We start from the raw sequence: 20,524 nt of genomic DNA on the forward strand, positions 1-20,524 counted from the left end.
ATAATTTGATGAGCTCGGAGATGAATAGGGATGCATGACATTCTGGTCATCTTAATACTGTACATCTATACTTAACATCATATATTTTAAATATAGTTTTCATCTCCTCAGACACAAGGCATCAGAGCTTTTATCTAACTTGTTATCAAGTCAAAAGTGTTATAGGTTGAGGGTAAATTTCTCATTCTTTTTCTATCAGCATTACTCGATTGAAGGTCAGAACCTTCCTTCCTGGTCTGTGTGCTTGTCTGTTGAGACATAGAGTCATACCATGATGGTCATTTAACTTCCATCTAGTCAACATATCCAAGGTCAAAGCCAAACAGGGTGGCTCCAAGGAAGAAAGACTACTTGCCAGTCCTTTATTTAGAGATCTATTTATCATCAGAAGACACCTTCTCAAACTTGCATAAACCAATACTGTTTGTATTTTAGGTGGTTTGTGACATTTACTTGAAGAAATTATACTTTTATTTACACCCAGGGGGAAAGTATCATAAATACTATAAATCCTATAATTAGCAATGCTGATGGACTCATTAGAAAGTGCTCATTTTCTCATAATTGGTAACTCTTGAATAACTCAGTGGAAGTAGGGTAGAGGTGATCTGACTTCATGTGTCTTCACACTCCTGCTGAGTTTCGTTAGCTCTAAAGAGCTTGTGAAAGTCTACACTATGTTCCCAGGAGCCAGCTTTTTCTTCTTTTCTCATTTTAGTAAATTGCTGCTCATTTCAAATCAGTTTGATTCAGGCCTGTCTTGGGAAACAGTCTTTCCAGTTTCTGATTCAATAAGATTCAGATTAAGATATAGTAAGATTAAGAAACACACACCCTGACAGAACAGCAGGGTAATATGGGAAATGAAAAAATAGAAATCCTCCCAGAACCTTGCAATATTTTTAATTTGACAGCAAATTGATACCCATTTAAATCACACAGCACAAAAACTACAAATGGAGTAGCATGAATTTGGCAATGAGGTATGCAAGGGCGGCCAAGTCTACCACCTGATCAGAGTTCAGGCTGATGACTAGGCTATTTCCTCAGCTTAGTCTTTCCCTGCACTGCTGTTTCTAGGCAAGATGTTTAAGAAAACAGCACAGGTTGGGTAATTTATAAGTGTTATTTCTCCACAGCAGACTCCCTAAGCCTCATCTGACAGGCAATCAAATGCTACACTCAGCTACCTGATCAACCACAGAGAACAGGGTTTTAGAAAGCAAGGGGTAGAGGGAGTGGGGAACTACACTGGAACAAGAGCTTTGCTCCACATCCTTCACCTCCTTGCACACCTCCAGGGTGGGAGAAACCCTGTTTTGGTTACTCTCATGGGACTGTGATAAAATACCATGACTAAAGGCAACTTAAAGAAGAAAGGTTTTACGTGGCTTAGTGTTCATCATGGTGGGGAAGGTATGGCAGCAGACAGGGCAAGCATGGAGACAGAGGCAGAAGCTGGCTGATCATACTTCCACACACTCATAGGAAGCAGAAAGAACAGGGAGTAGGGCGAGGCCATAAACCCCCAAAGCTCAGTTCCAATGACAGACTTCCTCCACTAAATTTACACCTCCTAAGATTCCATAAACAGGCAGCCACCTAGGACCAAGAGTTAAATATATGAGCCGATATGTCTTGTTCAGATGACCACAGACCTATATGTATCAGGACCAGAGTCACAATGGAGCCATGATCGGTACTCTGTCTAGCTCTCACACTGGTACCTTCTATTTGAGAGGGCAGGTAAAGTGACTCTATTGGGCACTGGCTCAAAGAAGCTTGTTTCTGGGCTTTCTGTTAGCTGTGTTGTATCTTTTCAACTGAAACATTCCCTGTTATAGGGATAAGAGAGGGTCAAAAGACTCAAGAAGTAAACAAAACTTTCAAGTCTCTGATATCTGAAGCCTACAATATTCTCAAGGCATCAACAAGCAATTGCTAAGGAAAAAATGTTTCTACTCACCAAGTGGGCATTGAGCCACTTAGGGAGCCCCAGAGCTACAATGAGTTATCCCCCATGCTGGGTGAGCTTTCCAAGGGCACGAATCCCTTAAAGTGACTTATACTCCTATACATAGCCCAAAGATTTATGGGCTCACTAAGCTACATTTGAGTAAAGCAGTTTCTATGGTTGGCTATTAGCTAGCATCCTATCTGGGATGAGTTCATGTCTATCTAGGGAAAGCTATTCAGTGCAATGTGACACCAAGGGGTGATAATTTACGCATTCAGCATTGTTCATAACACAGGACAACTAATTTCTTGAAAAGCAGCTTCACTGTTTCACTGTTTAACGGTGGGACCTGGGATTTGGAGCTCATTAATGGCCTGGATTAAACTGACAGACAAGAGCAGTACTGGGAAGAATGGGTTTTGTCAGGTGCTAGACAAGCCAGAGACAAGACTATCTGTCCATCCTATATTCCTTTCCATGCTTTTCCTTCTGGGTACGGCTTCCCTTCCATTAATAAGTTTTCAAAGAGGCATCCTCAGGTTCTTTCATTTAAATACATTTACATCTGAATCCTTCTGTTTCTGCCCCTCAGTATGGCAAACAAAGATGTGGCTCAAACATTAAAAAAACCCTCTGAAATGCTTCAGCTCCAAGGTAATGGCTGAGCATCCAGTGGTCTATTACTGCATTGATCTTAAAGTTTACTCAGCATTCCAAGAGAAGAGAGGAAAGCCAAGCACCAAGACCAGGCTGGGGTAAAACCTTTTCCACTTACAGGACAATGGGGTACTTACTATTTTAAATCATTTGTGTTCAGTCAAGAAGACTCAATCACTAGCTAGGCAGGGGTGTAAGAGAACACCTAAAAGGCTTCTTCACTGAGCAGTACATGAACTTGATCATTTCCTGGACCAGGGAGATTGGCATAAATCATGTGACTGATCCATTAGTTTAGCTCAAGAGACCCCAGAGAATTCATCAATTTCAATAGCAATTACATCAGCCTTTCTACACTTTCTTCCATGGCCATAAAAACTTCCTTAGACAATGGAATACTTTGAAACCTCTCTCATCCTCAGAAATTTCTCTTACTCTTTTTAAATTATCACTTTTTCTCAGTTGCAGAGATGCAACATTATACAAATATCTCTTACATTCTAAGAGAATAGATCTTTTGCTGGAGCTCATAGAGAAATTAATAATACATCTTGGAGTCACAATTTAAGACCAATCTAATCTGTACTCAAACTAATTTGCCTTTAAGAACAATGTAAGGACCAATCTTACTTGCTTTGGACTGCCCATGACATCAGCTTTTACAACCTAAGGCTAAGGCATAACTACAATCTTAATTATTTATTCCTCCATGATCTTAACTCATTAGAACGTATTTATATCACTTGCTGAAAGCAGCCAATACAGAAGTTGAATGTCCTCAAATCAACCATAAAAGTGGAAAGCATTCATTTAAGGTTATTTGTTGATAAAACAATCACTTTTGTTATTTGGATGAGTTGGGATCCATTGGAGTCAGTGGTTTAATCCCTTTTAAAACCTTTATTAAAGATTTCTGTAAAGTAACTCATTCCTTCCCACTGTGATACTTTCTGCGCTGTTTAATAAACACAGAGTGAAGCCCTTTGCTAGGGACAAACATATACAGACAAAAGACACATAGGCAAGCACAGATTTATATTCATACAACAAAGGATGGAAAACACAAGGAACATGTAGATAACTCAAATAAGAACTTGCTCTTGTTAAGTGACTCTAAGCCAAGTGTTTTGATTTCATTCCTTAATGTGACACTGATACATAATTGGTAACACAGTTAATCACTAACATATATAATTCAAGAACTCAGCTTCTCATTTTGAAATAATTCTTTTCTAAAAATTTTAAGTTTTATTTATGTGTACTGTAGTTATATCATTTCCTCACTCCTCCCTTCAACTCCTTCCATGCTGTATCATATTCCCTCCTAAATTCATGTCCTCTTTTAACAACTATTGTTGCGCGAGTGTGTGTGTGTGTGTGTGTGTGTGTGTGTGTGTGTACAACTATATAAATGCAACCGGCTGAGTTTGTGTGTGTGTGTGTATGTGTGTGTGTGTGTGTGAACAACTATATAAATGCAACCGGCTGAGTTCATTTAGTATTGCTTCTCTGTATGCATTTTTAGAGATAACCACTTGGCTTTAGATAACAAATTGGAGGGCCTAGACTATTGGCATTATCAGCAAAGACTAACTCTCCCTCTCTTGGTAGTCATTAATTGTCTGTAGGTCTTCATCTAGAATGGAGTCTTGGGAGGTTTTCCCCATCCACGTCAGTATGTCAACTAGTGCTGTCATTATGCAGGTCTTCTTTAGACAACCATGTCGTTGAGATTGTTTTGTATACAGCCAGCCTGTGTCATACATAAATGACAATTTCCCAAGAGATGCTCTAGTACTCTGGCACTATTTTTCTGCTCCTTCTTCCACCTCATTCCTTGAACCTTAAGAGTAGGGGCTATGTCAAAGATGTAACAATTGAGGTTGAGCATGCCAACCAACTTATTTCTGCATTTTGACTAATTGCAGATTTCTTTAATGATCCCTATCCATCTGGGGGAAAAAGCTTCTTTGATGAGGGGTGAGAGCTATACTATTTTTAGGTATAAGGATAAGTATTTAGACAGTAGATAGAATTTATACTAGTTTAGGAAGAGGCAGTAGTGGGTTTTCCTCTATGTTCCATGGCCCCACCAGCCATAGGTACTTGGCTAGCTTTACAGTACCAGGCATGAGCTCCTCATAGAGTAGACAGTAAGTCTAACTACTGGTTACCACCGGTATATGCATGCCACTATGTACCTTTAGGGATGTGATACCATGATGGTCACTGATGTGGTTCTGGGCCTCACAGCGGGGTAGGACTATTACTTTCCTCCCTTGGGAGGCTGCATCCAGTATTATGAAGAGTAGTGTTCAGGCAGGAGACTTCCAAATACCATTCAGGTTGAAACCTCCAAGTCTTGTGTCTAAATTTCTCCAGTAACACAGTCTTACCTCCAAATTCTGGGAGGCCATCAAAGTCAATATCCTATATAGCTTTCAGAGTCTCTTGGACTCCCGTGGTCATCAAGTGGAATGGGGTTCTCTCATGTATCTTACTGGGGATTTTGTTAAATTAATCTATAGCTCTTGGTGGTAAATATTATCACCCTTTGTGGCATAATTTAAATAATAAATGTATGTATACAAATATACTTTTATGCAAACATGAAACATTATGATTCTTGAATTTAAAAAATGCTTATTTGCTCTGTGTCTCAGTCACTGTCTGTCTGTCTGATTATTATCTTCCCTCAACCCCCCAGTGAAAGACCTTCCCCAGTCTTCCAATCCCTCACTCAATGGTATCTATGTCCTACTATTTACTTCCCTAAAGCTCCCACAAATAGCTCTTGTTACTTTCCTAGTTTCTACAGCTACTAGAATTATATACTCTCATCAGAAATTTGTGACCTAGGAATTACAAATAATAGAGAACATTTGTCTTTCTGGGGCTGAATTATTACACTCGGTATATAGGTCTATCAATTTCATGATTTCATATTTCTTTGAAGTAGAATAATATTACATTGTGTGTATGTGCCATATTTTTGTTAGCCATTCATCGCTGAAGGACATATAGGTTGTTTCCATTTCCTAGCTATTGTGGACAGAGCAGCATGAACATAGCTGAGCGAGCATCTCTGGAATAAGATGTTAAGTCCTTTGGGAATATGCTAAGCAGTGATATAGCTGGATCACAAGTAATAATCTTTTTAGCACTTTGTATTTTTCTGTTTCTTTGTGTTTTGTTGATGTTGCTGTTGTTGTTTTATTTTGTTTGTTCAGGTTTTCTCTGGCTGCCCAGGGACTTTTGTACTTCCATGTGAATTTTAGGATGATTTGTCTGTCTCCGTGAAATATTTGTGTTTTACTTGGTTGTAACATTAGAGTAATATTGGATTGTAAAAGAAGCATGAATTATCCCTTTCACTTCTATTTGTTTGAATGATTTAAGAAGTATTGGCTGGAGATTTAGGAAAGTCTGATAGAATTCTGCTATGAATTTGTTTAGACTTGGGCTTTTTTCTTTAAGTTGGAACTCTATCACTATTTCTGTTAAAGTAACTTCTTTGCCTTATGTAATTGTTATCTCAGAGGCTTACTGCTGAATAAGTTTGCCCTCTCTAGCTCTTTCTGAAATCTGGCTGGCTTGTTCAGCTCAGCTGTTCTGGCACAAACGCCTCTCCAAGCTAACTGATTCAATCTGGCTTCTCTCAGCTTCTCACTGAGCTGCTCTTCTTGGTCTCAGAGTAACTCTGGCAATCTGTTCTAATCTGGCTCCTTCTCATTCTCTGGTTCATTCTGTCTTCACCTGTGTCTCGGCTGTTCCCTCTGCAACCTGTCTCTGTAAAATATCCCTGAAAAACTACCTCTGGACTTCACAAACTTAACTGCCGAAACCTCCACTCTACTGCACTTTCTATCCAATAACTCAATCCTATAAAAGAAACCGCTCCTGGAGAAAAAAAACTGACCACAGTCAAATCAGCAGGAAGGCACTATACTTACATATAGTATGTGGGATAGAGTCCTTCAAAATACCAGCAATGTTTTTTGGCCTCAGTGCACTAGAAATAAAAGCAAAAACAAAACAAAAAAAACTTTGTCAGTGGTTTGTACACTACTGAAAAGGTCTCAGGAAGTTAACAAAGAAAGAGCAGCAATGGAGGAAATCACAAACGGCTAGCAGAGAAGCAGGCAGTGAGTGAGTAACGAGAAATCCCATCTCCTCCCTTTCTCATAGATGCTTCATTTCTTCAAAACCTTTTTAAAAAGAGGGAAACAGAAGCAGCTATTTTCCTATGCCTCTAATTATTATTCACAAATATTTCCTTAAAAGGGTAAACAAAAGACAATCCTTGGGCAGGGGTGGGGGGAGTTGCTAAGAATCAAATATGGGGCCCTGTGTATACTAGGCAAGTGGTCTAACCACTCAGCTACACTCAATCTCCATTTAAAATTGTATGACACTTCAAAATAGTAAATAATGAATAATTCAAAGCACTGGGAGCTCTATTTCCCCAATACTTTTCGTTTTGACAGGCATCTCCCACATACTGTCACATTTCTAGATCTCTATGTTTTGCAATATCATGAAAGTCACACTCAAACTATTCACTCCAAAGTAGTGGACCCTGTCTGTCGGACAGTGCAAGTGAGGTTTCCTCAGCAGCGCATAAGAGCTCCAGATCGAGTGTTCTCTTAGATGTAAGAAAGGAGAGGACTGCCACCATTGTCTGCCGAAGTTCCTCTTCTTAACCAACTCCACCCCCTTGGGGCTAGGCCACCAAGTAGCACTGACACAGGGTTCCCTGAGTTCTTCCCTGTTGCTGTCCTCAGCAATTTCTCTCAGGTCATCTGCATCCCTTTGTGACTCCCCAGCAACCTTACAGGGACACCACATTTGGCTGGAACCCAGGTAGGCTGCCTTCCTCCATCTCCAGGGTACCTTTCCAGGGTACACATAATCTGATCACTCCTGCACCCCTCAGCACATCCCTCCTGCCAGGTAGGCTGCCCATGCCTTCTTCCACCTCCCCACCTCCATTAGGGGTACACCTAACCTGATCACTTCTGCAAACCTCTTGCCTATCTCCATTTCTTTGAGACTCACCACCAACTGTGGCCAGACCCAGGATGCCTTCAGTTCTCCCTCTGATGCCCTCCACAGAGCAAGATCCTGCGTTCTACTCAAGAAATCTTCATAGTCAGCACCCTTTCTCCTGTCTTTAAGAGAGTGCTAAATCATTATTTGTCAGTATTGTATGACTTGCTAATTGCATTTTTTTCTTTAAGACTGTGAAGGATTCTAAGTATCATGCTCTTTTGCTTTATATTAAAAGATACTGTGGGATAATCACAGCCAACCACTGGATTGAGCCAGGGGACCCCAATGGAAGAGCTAGGGGAAGGACTGAAGGAGATGAAGGGGATTGCAAGTCCATAGGAAGAACAATATCAACTAACTGGGTCACCCAGAGTTCCAGGGACTAAACCACTAACCAAAGAGTATACATGGAGGGATCCACGGAGGGATACATATGAAGCAGAGGATAGTCTTATCTGGCATCAATGGGAGGGGAGGCCCTTGGTCCTGTGGAGGCTTGATGCCCCAGTGCAGGGGAATGCTAGAGGGGTGAGGTGGGAGTGGGTGAGTGGGTGGAGGAGCACCATCATAGAGGCAAAGAGGAGGGAGGATGGGATGGGTGTTTGTGGGGATGAAACTGGGAAGGAGGATATCATTTGTAATATAAACCAATAAAATAATTAATAAAAAATAAGTAAAAAATACTGATTACAAGAAGCTTTATTCTCTGTTAAAAATCCTGAAGAAGTGCTGATGAAAAAGAGAGTGCCCTTAAAACCAAGACTTCATAGTAATAGTCACTTAGGGACTTGATGGAAGCTATATTCCATCCCTAATTGTACTGTGGAGACCTTGATGACTTCTAACAAGCAATATTCCTAAAGTCAGCCACTCTCTTAAAGACTTTGGGAAGATGCATACCGTAAGACACAAGTTAGTACTAACTACATATCCCTCTGGGGGAAAAAAATCTGTGAGCACCTATAGTGTTATGGATACAGTTTCTCTGCCTGGTTTTAACTAAAGAGATGCAAAGCAACAGATGTTGTAAAGGTACTAAACTCAATTACATAAACATCCTTATCTCCTGCAGATAAAATTATTCCATAACCAAAATTAAAAGTCAAACAATAGTAAGGATCTACATAATGTGGAAATTAAATATCATTGAACAGCTGAAAGGTTGGCAGAAGAAAAAATACAAGGAAACGAGCAACTTCTACAATGGCAGGTTCATATAAAACCTAGGGAAGGAAGGGTTCCAGATCTGGAAATGAGAGCAAACACCGTCCTCTTGCAGACTACAAATAGTTGTTGGAAGAAGGGAGAAGAGTTACAAACCAAAAGGTTTCCTTTTCTGGCCCCAAAATGGCCACTGCCAGGAATAACCAAAGAATGGTGTCCGGATGAGAAGTAACCCCACATGTCCCTTATAGCCAGTCATTACCAGGGGTCGGCAGAAGCACTGAAGAAATCCAGGAAAACAAAAGATTATAGTCTTGCAATGCTGATTACTATAGTTTGGGGAAGGTATCAACATAAAGGAAATGTTCAAAACAACTTGGCCATAATTAACAATAATAAAGAGCTTATATAATTCCTTAAGAAAATATAAGCTTTTTAATTAGAAAGATAGAAAAGGAAGCCCTGATATCCCCTGACGAGAAGAATATAAAGGAGAAGACAAGATGCACAATTCTGCCGGGAGAATAATGTGTCTGAGGACTGCACTTTTTCCACACATCATGTTTATTTTCCACACATTTTTATTTTCTAAAGTATATGTCTTTATTTGTTTTGTAGTAGGCTTGAACCTTGAGCTAGGCATTTCTGTAGTAGGACTGAACCTGTGCTAGGCATGTGCTCCAGTTGCATACCTCCACCCCAGCCCCTATCCCTGTAGTCTCCCCTCCTCCAGCCTGAAACCTGCTTGCTCAGGGGTGGAGCTTCCTGCTCATCGTTCTGCCACGCCCACTGCTGGAACCTGCCGCTTTGCTGTTGGTGCCACACACGTGCTCACCTTTCTACTGGACCTGAGATTATTCGGCGGGAATCGGGTCCCCTCCCCCTTCCTTCATAACTAGTGTCGCAACAGTAAAATTTGAGCTTTGATCAGAATAACTGTCTTGGCTACATTTCTTTCTCTCGCCACCCAGCCCCTCTTCTCTTCCAGGTTTCCAAAATGCCTTTCCAGGCTAGAACCCAGGTTGTAGTCTACTGGCCGGACACAACATACCCCCAATGTTTTATTTTGTTCTCATTCTAGGACCGGAGATCTTAAGTTGCCCACACAGGCCCTGAACACACTTTGTGCCCCAGTCAGGTATTGAAATTGCTATCCTCCTGCTTCATTCTCTCAAGTATTTGGGATTAAAAGCCTAACAAATATAAAAAATGAGTTTAAATGGAATTACCCTATAATGGGGCAACGATGTCCTTACTAGACATTACTCACAGACTATCAAGTATAAAGCCCACTGAAGTAACCCCCACATGTCCCTTATAGCCAGTCATTATCAGGGTTACCATTGTTGGATTTCTTGGCCATTGAGGTCCCATATGATACTAAACATTACAAGCTATTGCCACTACTCTTAGTTATCCTCCAGAATGTGATGGTATGACCTGATTGTTGAAAACACCATATACTTGAGTCATAGAAGATGGAGAAATCAAGGTATAGACCTGGACGCTTCATTTCTACTGGCTAGCATTCATAGTACTGGAAGGTGCTATCCATGCTACCATCAATAAAGGCCCAATAATAATCAGGATGGGAAAACACGCCCACTGATACAATAGTAGTATGTCATGGGAGTAACTGACTGCTTTGTGATTGGATTTAAAGCACATTCCAAATGTTAAAATCTTGATCTGGCACCATTATCAAGTCAGAGAACCTGTGGCTAGACTGGTCATCGCTGGTAAGGGAGAACCTATTATCATTACTCTGCTAAATAGGCATAGTCGTAAATGACTCCTAATGATTTACTGTCATGCTACAGTGTCTCTCTCAACCCTCATCTGAGAAGTTTCATTTTGGTGACTAACATAGAGACCCACAAGGGGCCGATGTGCAGATAATAAGAAACTGAAGAGTTCTCAGTGCTAAATGAGACATCTTTATTCAGCCCCTCCTCCGAAAGCTCAGAGATCACTGCAGAAAGGGGAGGTAGAAAGATTATAAGAGACAGAGGCAAGATGATAGATAGGTAGGTAGGTAGGTAGATAGATAGATGGATGGATGGATGGATAGATAGATAGATAGATAGATAGATAGAGATAGATAGATAGATAGATAGATAGATAGAAGCAGGTGGATCTCTGAGCTCAAGGGTAGCCTGGTCTACAGAATAAGTTTGAGGACAGCTAAGGCTACAGGGAGAAACACGGTCTCAAAACAAAACAAAACAAAACAAAAATCAAAAAACCAAAGAGTCAGAGGCAATGAATATAACTCGTACAAATGAACTCACAATAGAGAAGGCACAAATTATCACCTGTAGCTAAGGACCTACTGGCAACTAATAGCTTCTGAGAGAGGGAGAATTATTTGTCTTAAAGGTGAACCCCTGGTAGGTCGACCTGCTCCAATGGAAGGCCACCCATCCAATAGTATATGGGCAACACAGTATTTGATGGGCTTAAAAGGTGGGTTCTTAAACTTAGGAAAGGATGGGATGAATCTGGAGGATTTGGGGGAGGGGTAAATATGCTAAAACTCCATTGGATAAAAATCATCAAAGAACTATTAACAATTTGAGAAAAACAACCAACCATGCCAGGCAGTGGTGGTGCATGCCTTTAATCCCAGCACTTGGGAAGCAGAGGTAGGCAGAACTCTGATTCAAGGCCAGCCTGGTCAACAGAGTGAGTTCCAGAACAGCCAGGGCTATACAGAGAAACCCGGTCTCAAAAAATCCAAAAAACAATCTTAATTTCTAAAATAAAATTCAGAAATTTATAATTTAACACAAAAAATTCATATTATACTTTCAATATAAATTTAGCTAACAAAATTATCACATACTCAAAGAAAACAGTAATAGGCATTATCTTTCTTCATATCGTGGAGAAACAGAATAACACAGGAATATTCTGCTAAGAAAGCCAGAATTACATACTTTTCTTAAAAAAAGAAAATAATATGGAAACTGTCAAGAAGAAAACCCGACTCTCACCTCAAATGGGATAAGGAATGCTTTATTCAGGAGTCAAATATGAGTAACCATGATCTAGGAACACAGATTCAGATTATCACAAATTCCGAGTTTCAATGTAGTAAAAGGTTTGTTCATGAAGTTTTCATAAACACAAAGAAAGTCACAAATCAAGACATCGTTTTTAAAATGCTTGTAGAAATGTTAGAGAAAGCAAAGTAGGAAATGTGAACTCCTGAACACCTCAGGAGAGGGTTAAGTGAACCAAGTCCCAGCTCTATTTACTGAGGTTTAATTTATATACCATCTATACCATCCATTTCCAAAGTACTCTTCCCATTGCACTCAAGTTTCACACATAACACAGCTTTCTGTCCCCCGAGTTCTACAATCAACTCCATCTCTTATTCCATTTCTAAGGGATACTTTCTGGGTTTCTACTCTACAGTCTTGCCTTTTCTACAAGATTTGATAAAGTAAAATCTTCAAAAAAAAAATTTTTTTTTAAAAGACAGAGACTCTTTACATAGGCCTGCCTGTTCTGTACATAGCTTCGCCTGTCCTAGAACTTATTTTGTACACCAGGCTGGTCTCTAACTCACAGACATCTGCCTGCCCCAGCACACCCCTCCCTCTCGCCCCTCCCCCGGATTTTTTAAAGTTACATTATCTGTGTGGATACTGTCTGTGTTATTGCACTCTGTTTTTAGAGCTTGGGCCTAACTGAGTGGAAACACCATTCACTAGTTGTTAGACATTTGTGTTGTCCTATGTTTAGGCTAATATGTATGCTGTTGCTACTGATGACAGGCAGTTGTGGGACACTGATTCTTGTCCTTGGACAGAAACAGGAAGTGTTAGGTTGACGCTGGCTGGAGGCCAGAAATGTCAAAAGTGCTTGGGGGCTTTCCTCCATGCTCTGATTTCTAAAAGGTTTTAGGGTTACTTCTCCAGAAGGGAGAATGTTACAGTAGCTTGGTCCCTAAATGTCATTTCTCTGGAAGCACTACAGAAATAAACACCAGATTGCTAATCCTTGGGATTTAAATTACCATGAAAAAAGGTGGCCTTTTCAGTTAGGCAAACTCAAAAGAACAGAATCTAAATGCAGCCTCCTGCCCTGGCTGTAGAACAAAACAGCTTACTGCTGGCTAGAGTCAATCCAGTAGCCAGAGAGATGGTTCAGTGGTTAAGGGCACCAGCTGCTTTTTCAGAGGAGAGGGTTCAGTTCTCAGCACCCACATGGTGGCTCACAAATGCTAAATCTAGTTCTGGCCTCCTTGGGCACTACTCACACATGGTGCAGACATCCAATGCAGCCACATGCAAGAGTGTGGTGGTGGCACATGCCTTTAATCGCAGGGGCAGGCAGATCTCTGTGAGTTCAAGATCTACATAGTGAATTCCAGGACAGGAAGGAGTATGTAGAGAGTTCCCATCTTAAAGTGGGGGAAAAGTCAGTCCAACCTGGCCAAGAACGTACACACCCAGCACCGTGAGACTTCCGAGTCACCTTCAGACATGCTCAGGAGAGGAGAGGATCAACTCCCCTCACATGTGAGAGTGTACCTGTCCTTCCCAGAAGAGCCTTCCTGCCGCAGCTGTCTGCAGTACCCACCATGTAACGCTGTGGAACCTCTGCCGTGTAGCTACCCACTTGCCTGAATCCTAACTTGAAAAAGTGCAACTTTTTCTTTTCCTTTCTTGTTGGCTCTTTTTGGATACTGACCAAAGGCTGACTATATTTTCTGTGGCATTTCCTGGGCCACTCACTCACTCTCCAGAGCTCCATGGTTCACCTACCTCCACTGCAGAAGTCATAGCCTTCGCTCTCCCTCTGCTCCATCTGCCTATTCTAAGGAGCCACGAAGGCTTGCAGCTTGCCTTCCCTGCTGTTTGCTCTCAGATTCAAATGAAATTATCCTTGAGCTTCCTTTTGAGTCCATTTTAAAATTATTTTCTTATTAAGACTAAGAACCCAAAAAGGAAACCTCAGTTTCCCTGGTAACTTGAAAAACATTTGCATACATGTCCTTATATCTTGGGTAGATGCCTAGGAATAGGGTTCCTAGGCAACACAACACACCATATATAACTTTTCAATCTGTTTTTTTCTTCTTTTTTCTTTTTTTTTAAAAAGAGACAAGGTCTTGAACTTTCTGGGCTGAAATGACCTTACCTCACAGCCTCCTGAATATCTGACAAAACAGGTATTTATCACTGCACATAGCTTCCTTGTATAACTTTCTGAGAAACTGTCAATGTTTCACTGAGCAGTTACATCTCTTTATATGCATATTAAAAAAATGCAACAGAGCTCAGGTTTCCACATGTTCAATTAGTATCATCTGTCCTTTTGATATTAACCATCTCACACAGTGGCTTACCAGCCATTCTCATATGCATAACAATGTATACTTCTTATTCCAGCTAAATTAAATGGGGAGAAATAGTCACTGATATTACGTGTGTGTGTGTGTGTGTGTGTGTGTGTGTGTGTGTGTGTGTGTGTGTACTACTCAGATAATTTTCATACAAAATATCACTTAAAAACCTGGCCATCCTGAAAGTTGGGTAGGATATCCATTTATAAATAAGCAAAGGCCACAGACAGGTAAATTGGAAATGTAATACAGGAAGCAAATACAAAATGGGAACAAGTTATGTTAGTTGCAAATGTCTGTGTGTTCTCCCTAAACACTGTATAGATGTTATAGTTTCTTGTGCTACCAATTAATTATCAATCACCCTACCTTTTAGAATATGTGCCATATCCTGCATAAGAACTAGCATGAAATTTATTGTAGACAACATTTCACTAACAGAAAATGGAACAGATATCTGAATCCAAATGAAAGTGCCTCAACTCCAAGGATCTTTGTGACTTGATAGGGATGATCATTCAATACTCCTGTGATGGTCTCAATGAGAATGGACCCCATAGGCTCATATATTTGAATGCTTGGCTCAAAGTTGGTAGAACTGTTTGGGAAGGAATAGGGGGTGTAGCTTTGTTGGAGGAGGTGTGTCACTGGAGGGCAGTCTGTGATGCTAGTTTTCTCTGCCTCACACTTGTGGATTAAGATATAAGATCTTAGCTATTGTGCCAGCACATCTACCTGACTGTCGCCATCCTCACTGCCCAGACTGTCATAGATAATAATCCTCTAGAGCTGTGAACCTTAAACTCTTTCTTTTATGAATTGCCTTGGTCATGGGGTTTTATGACAACAACTGAAAGTAACTAGACAGAAATTTGTACCAGGAGGTGGGTGATGCTGTGCCAGGCCTGATCATGCTGATTCAGGGACAAATGTGGAAGACTCTGGATTAGGAAAGTGGTTGAATGCTGTACACAGGGCTTAACAGGCATCCTAGTAGGAGCTTAGAAAACAACAGTTCTGAGAATAATGTGGACTGTGGAGATCCAGCTGAAGAGGTTTCAGAAGGAAACAATAGTTGTAGCTGGGCTAGAGACCATTCTAATGGTATTCTGGCAAAGAACATGGCTGCTTTCTGCCCTGGTTAGAAATTGTTGACTGAGGCAAAACTGAAAAACTTTGAACTAATTTCATTGGCAGAGGAGATTTCAAGAAAGCACAATATTGTCTCTGTGGTACAGTTATTAGTAATCATTCTTATGTAGGTCTATAACAGAAAAACAGGCAAGCTAGGAAAAAAATACAAAACTGTACAAATTAAGGAAAAAAAAGAGCACCAAGCAATTTAATATTTGAACTAAGATTTATGCTGGAAAAGATAAGGAAGGCCTCATTCTAAATGGAATAAAGGGTGTGATGCCCTCAGGGCAAGGCCACAGCCTGAAAACCTTCCAATTTGTTAAAAGGAAATACATAAGAAATGTTCTACTCCTACAGTAAAGGAAAGCTTATGCAACAGAAAGAAAGTTTATGCAAATGTAATTCAAGAGAGCCAGGCTCCATCCCAAGCAGGCAACTTAGTCTGGCGACATCAGTCATGTGTAAGGGGTTGTAGAATCTTCCTGTCATGAAGTGAATCTGCTGAAATCAGGTGTGTGCATGGAAGCCTTGAGAGGCCACTGCATAAAGCTATGAAAGTCAAACCTGGAATGAAGTAGAAATACCAGGATGTTGGAGGCAGCAGAGCAGTAGGATGTCTGCCAAAGAAAATTGCTTACAAGGAATGGAAGCAGGCCCGGAGAGGGAGGTGTGCTATAGTCAACAAAGCAAAAAGGGTGGTGCCATCTAACTTCTTTGACATCAGACATGGAGCTCCAGGACTGAGTTTATCCTGCTGGACTTCAGTCTTGCTTTGGTTCAGTATTTCCGTCCTATGCCCTCTTCCTCCCAATTGGGATAATAGTGTATATTTTGTACCATTGTTTGTCCAAAATATGAGGTTTCCTTCTTGCTTTTGCTTTTTCAGGGAGATACAACTAAGATACTACCTTGAGTTTCAAAAAAGACTGTAATTTTTAAACCATGTTGAAACTGTGAAAGATTCTGGGACTTTTTAAGTTCGTATAAATACATTTTTCATTGCAATATGGCCTCAAGCCAATGGGAATAAGAAAGTGGAATATTTTAGGTTGACTAAGAATGGACCACATAGGCTTATATGCTGGAATTATGGTACAAAGTAGGACTGTTTGGGAAGGACTGGGAGGTGTGACATTGATAAAGGAGATGTGTTACCTCATGCTTGTGAATCAATATGGAAGCTCTCAGCTACTGCTCCAATGCTGTGTCTGCCTGCCTGCTCCCATACTAATTGTCATGATGGCCATAGGTTCTAACATTGTGGAACCAGCCCCATATAAAATTCTTTCTAAGTTGCATAATCATGATATTTGGTCACAGCAATTGAAAAGTAACTATGACATTCTTTACCACATCTTCAGAAACAAAAACAAAGCACCAGATAAATACATAACAACTTCACTAAGAAAACCACCTTTCTGTGCTGAGAAAGGCCAACAACACTCCACAAACATCAGCAGAAAAAAGGAGCCCAAAGCCTAGGCAGAGGGCAACTCATGAAAAACTGTCCTTCTTTACTTTGTCCATCATCTGATTTCTATTTTAGAAAGAAAAGTATGTCACAGCTTCTCATGACACACATAATACTGAAAGCCCAGGAATCTCACAGGAAGAATTACAAAAGCCAAACAAAACAAGCAAAACCAAAAGTTTCAGAATTGAGATTAAAGATGCCCTGAGCTGAGTAGATGATCACATCACTCATATCTAAAACCTGCATGACCTACTGGGACAAACATGGCACAATACACAGCACAACGCCTGCTTCTGTGCGTCAACAGCCCGGAAAGATTTGGGCCTGGTAGCCAATTGGTTTTGAGTTTTGACTTTTTCATCTACAAAGTAGTAAGAAGTGGTCTGGTAAAATAGCTCAGTGGTATATCAGGTAGTATTAAACTTGTCTGTCACCAAGCCTGACAACTTGAGTTCAATTACCAGGATCAATTTAGTGGAAGGAGAGAACTGATTCCTACAATTGGAAGAATAATTAAAAAAAGCCTTCCAGGTAAGAAAAAGTTCTGGGCCAGATGGATTCACAGCAGAATTCTATCAATTCTGACTGTCAAAGATCTATAATCAAATACTTTTAAGTTATTCAAGAAAAACATAAGGAACACCCAAACTCCTTTTTCAAAGCCAGTATTACTCTAATACCAAAACCAGATGAAAACACAACAAAGATTAAAAACAAACAAACAAACAAACAAACAAAAAACTACAGATCAATAGTTGCAAAAATCCTCAATAAAATACTTGCAAGTCAAACTCAGACATAAATCAAAAGGTCAACTACAATGATCAAGTTGGCTTTGTCTCAAAAATTCTAGGGTGATTCAATACACACACACACCTAAAGAAAATAATCACATGATCTGTTCAATAGATTCATGAAAAGTCTTCAAAAAAAAAAAAGTGTGGAGAGCCGGTATGTGCTGCAAGCAATCGCGTGCATACCGCCAGTAATCTCTGAGGAGAGCCGTTTGTGCAGCGAGCAATCGCCATTATAAGATGGCGCGGGCCTCCGCTGTGCCTAACTAGTAAACAAGTCCTGTACGCAGGTGCAAGAGTGAATTCACTCCTAGTCACTCCCATTCTCGGGGTGTAATAGTGGGGTGATGGGCAAGCCACGAACCAGGAGCTGTCACGCCATATCAGGTGCTGAAATGTCACGCTGCGGGTTATAAAAGCAGCGCCATTTTCCCGGTTCAGGATCTTCCTGAGAAGCAAGCAATAAAGCTTTTGCCGCCGAAGATTCTGGTTTGTTGCGTCTTTCTTGCCGGTCGAGCGGGACGCAATAAAAAAGAAAGAAAGAAAGAAAGAAACAAACAAACAAACAAAAAACAAAAAACCCAACATGCCTTCACTATAAAAGTCCTAAAGAGAACAGGGCTGGAGGGAACACACCTCAACATAATAAAGTCTATAAGTGGTAAACATGCAGCTAACATTACTGTAAATGGAATGATACTCCAAGCAATCTGCTAAAATCAGGAATAAGACAGGGCTGCCTACTATCACCAGTTGTTTCCAATGTAGTACTGGAAGCACTAAGGCACAATAAGCTGGAACAATAAGGCAAGAGAAGGAAATTGAAAGATACAAATAGGAAAAGAAGTCAAATTATCACTATTTGGAAATAATAGGATATAATACACAAGAGATATCAAAGACTCAACCAGAAAACATGTATAAGTGATCAATAATTTCACAAAATTACACAAAATACAAAATTAACTACAAAAACCAATAGCATTCCTATTCATCAATAGTTTTCATATACACTACCAAAATACACATTCCCATTTACAAAGCTTCAAAGGGAAACGACCATTTAGGAAGAAATCTAAATTAGGAGGTGAAAGACTTTACAATGCAAACATTAACTCTCTGACAAAAAGACAATGAAGAAGGCACTAGAGTGCGGAAAGACTCCCATACTCATGGATTTGCAGAATCAGTGCTACAAAATGACCACTGTACCCAAAGCAGTTTACAGATTCAATACAATCCAAATCAAAATTCCCACAATATTCTTCACACCATTCTAAAATTCATATGGAACTACAACAGACCCCAGATGGAAAAAACAAAAAGAGCAATGTTGAAGTGACTACCAGACCTACAGAACTATGTAATAATAAAACAGAACTGGCACAGAAGCACATGTATTTATCAATATAGCAAAACAGAAGATCCAAACATGAGCACACATAACTACAACCATCTGAGATTTGACAAATGCCAAAAACATGTTGAGGAAAGGGAAGAAATCATCTTGCTCAAGGCATTCCATGGGCAGGCAGAAATGGGAAGTCTACTATAGGCAGGCTACAAACATAAACACTGTATACAGAGTAGGACAGTATAGGAAAGTCTATTATAGGCAGGCTACTAAAATAAACTGGAGAAAGATGGTATTGTCAACAAATGAGGCTGGGAAAACTGGGTGCCCACACATTAGAAGAGTGAAATTAGATCTGTACCCAGCACACTTAACAAAAACTTAACTTCAAATGGATCAAAGATGTCAATTTGAAACCCGAAATGTTGAAATCTCTAGAAAAAAAAAACAAAAACAAACAAACAAACAAACAAAAAAACCATAGGCAGAACCATACCAAGTAACTATTGAAATGGAATGCTATCTGCCTAGGAGTTATGGATATCAACTGACAAGTGGGTTCTCATAAAAACAAAGGAAACTATCTCGAGAATCTAAAGAGAAAGATGGGAACAAATCCCTGACATCTATATATCTGACAGAGGACTAATATACAAAAGATATAAACAACTCAAAAATGGTCAAGAAAAAAATGATCAGGTTTTAAAATGGGCTATGAATCTGGAGGGGGTTCTGAAGAGAAAAAAGAAAGATGACTTGAAAATATTTCAAAATGCGATTAGCATCCTTGATACTTAGGAAAATGAAAATTAAACCTGGAAATTTCATCTCCCCCTTTTCAGAATGGCTAAGAACAAGATTCTAAGAGCCAGAGTTTGGGAAGCATTGAAGCTGAACAGTGTCTTCTGTACATGACAGGGTACACTCATGACATCACAGCTGCTGTGTCATCTACAGGACACTTGCACAATGTCAAGCTAATCAGCACTCTAAACACGGAGTAGGAAGTGATTAAAAACCCCACCTCTAAGTCCTCCAAGTTAGGAGCTATGGACAATGGCTTCTGGTCAGGGAGAGAAGGTTTTCTTTAAAGGTGGATCCTGGTAGGACATCAACATTATCCAGTTCCAGTGGATGATAGCACACTGAGGAGTAAATAGGCAACACAAATTGGGCTTGGTGGGCCCTTGTATTTTTTTTTGGGGGGGGGGGAGGGGAGAGATAGAGAGAGGAGAACAATGACTGTAGGAGAGAAGGTAGAAAGGTAGATGTGAACCTTGAATCAGGGAGGATTGAAAAGTGAATAAAATCAAAACACACTGTATGAAATTCCCAAAGATTGAAAGTATTTTAAGTGGTCCAAGTGTGGTGGTACATGCTTTTCATTCTAGTGCTCAGGAGGTAGGAGGTAGAGGCAGTTGGATTTAGATGAGTTGGAGGCCAGCCTGATCTACAGAGAGAATTTCAGGATGGCTGGGGCACAGAGAAACTTCGAAAAAACCCAAATAAATAGATAGATAGATAGATAGATAGATAGATAGATAGATAGATAGATAATGAATTAAATGAAATTCTG

General features: G+C 40.2%; 1 protein-coding gene across 5 annotated transcripts in view; it reads right to left on the minus strand.

Moving 5' to 3' along the window:
• The window catches only part of Vopp1 (vesicular, overexpressed in cancer, prosurvival protein 1), a 75,720-nt gene that overhangs the window by 31,146 nt on the left and 24,050 nt on the right, over nt 1–20,524 (minus strand). For 2 of the 5 annotated variants that reach the window (XM_017321526.2, NM_146168.1), the window contains one exon: nt 6,568–6,626. The exons of 1 other annotated variant lie outside the window; for it this stretch is intronic. Coding sequence is in view for 3 of the 4 variants with exons in the window: in NM_146168.1 (NP_666280.1) it covers nt 6,568–6,626 (59 nt within the window). In the remaining variant the exon portion in view is untranslated. Of the gene's footprint in view, nt 1–6,567; nt 6,627–7,672; nt 7,786–13,608; nt 13,642–20,524 lie in introns of those variants that run through there. 2 more of the 5 variants (XM_030255332.1, XM_006505952.4) reach the window with 2 other exon arrangements.

The sequence above is a fragment of the Mus musculus genome, chromosome 6, assembly GCF_000001635.26.
Source record: "Mus musculus strain C57BL/6J chromosome 6, GRCm38.p6 C57BL/6J".
NCBI classification, from domain to species: Eukaryota; Metazoa; Chordata; class Mammalia; order Rodentia; family Muridae; genus Mus; species Mus musculus.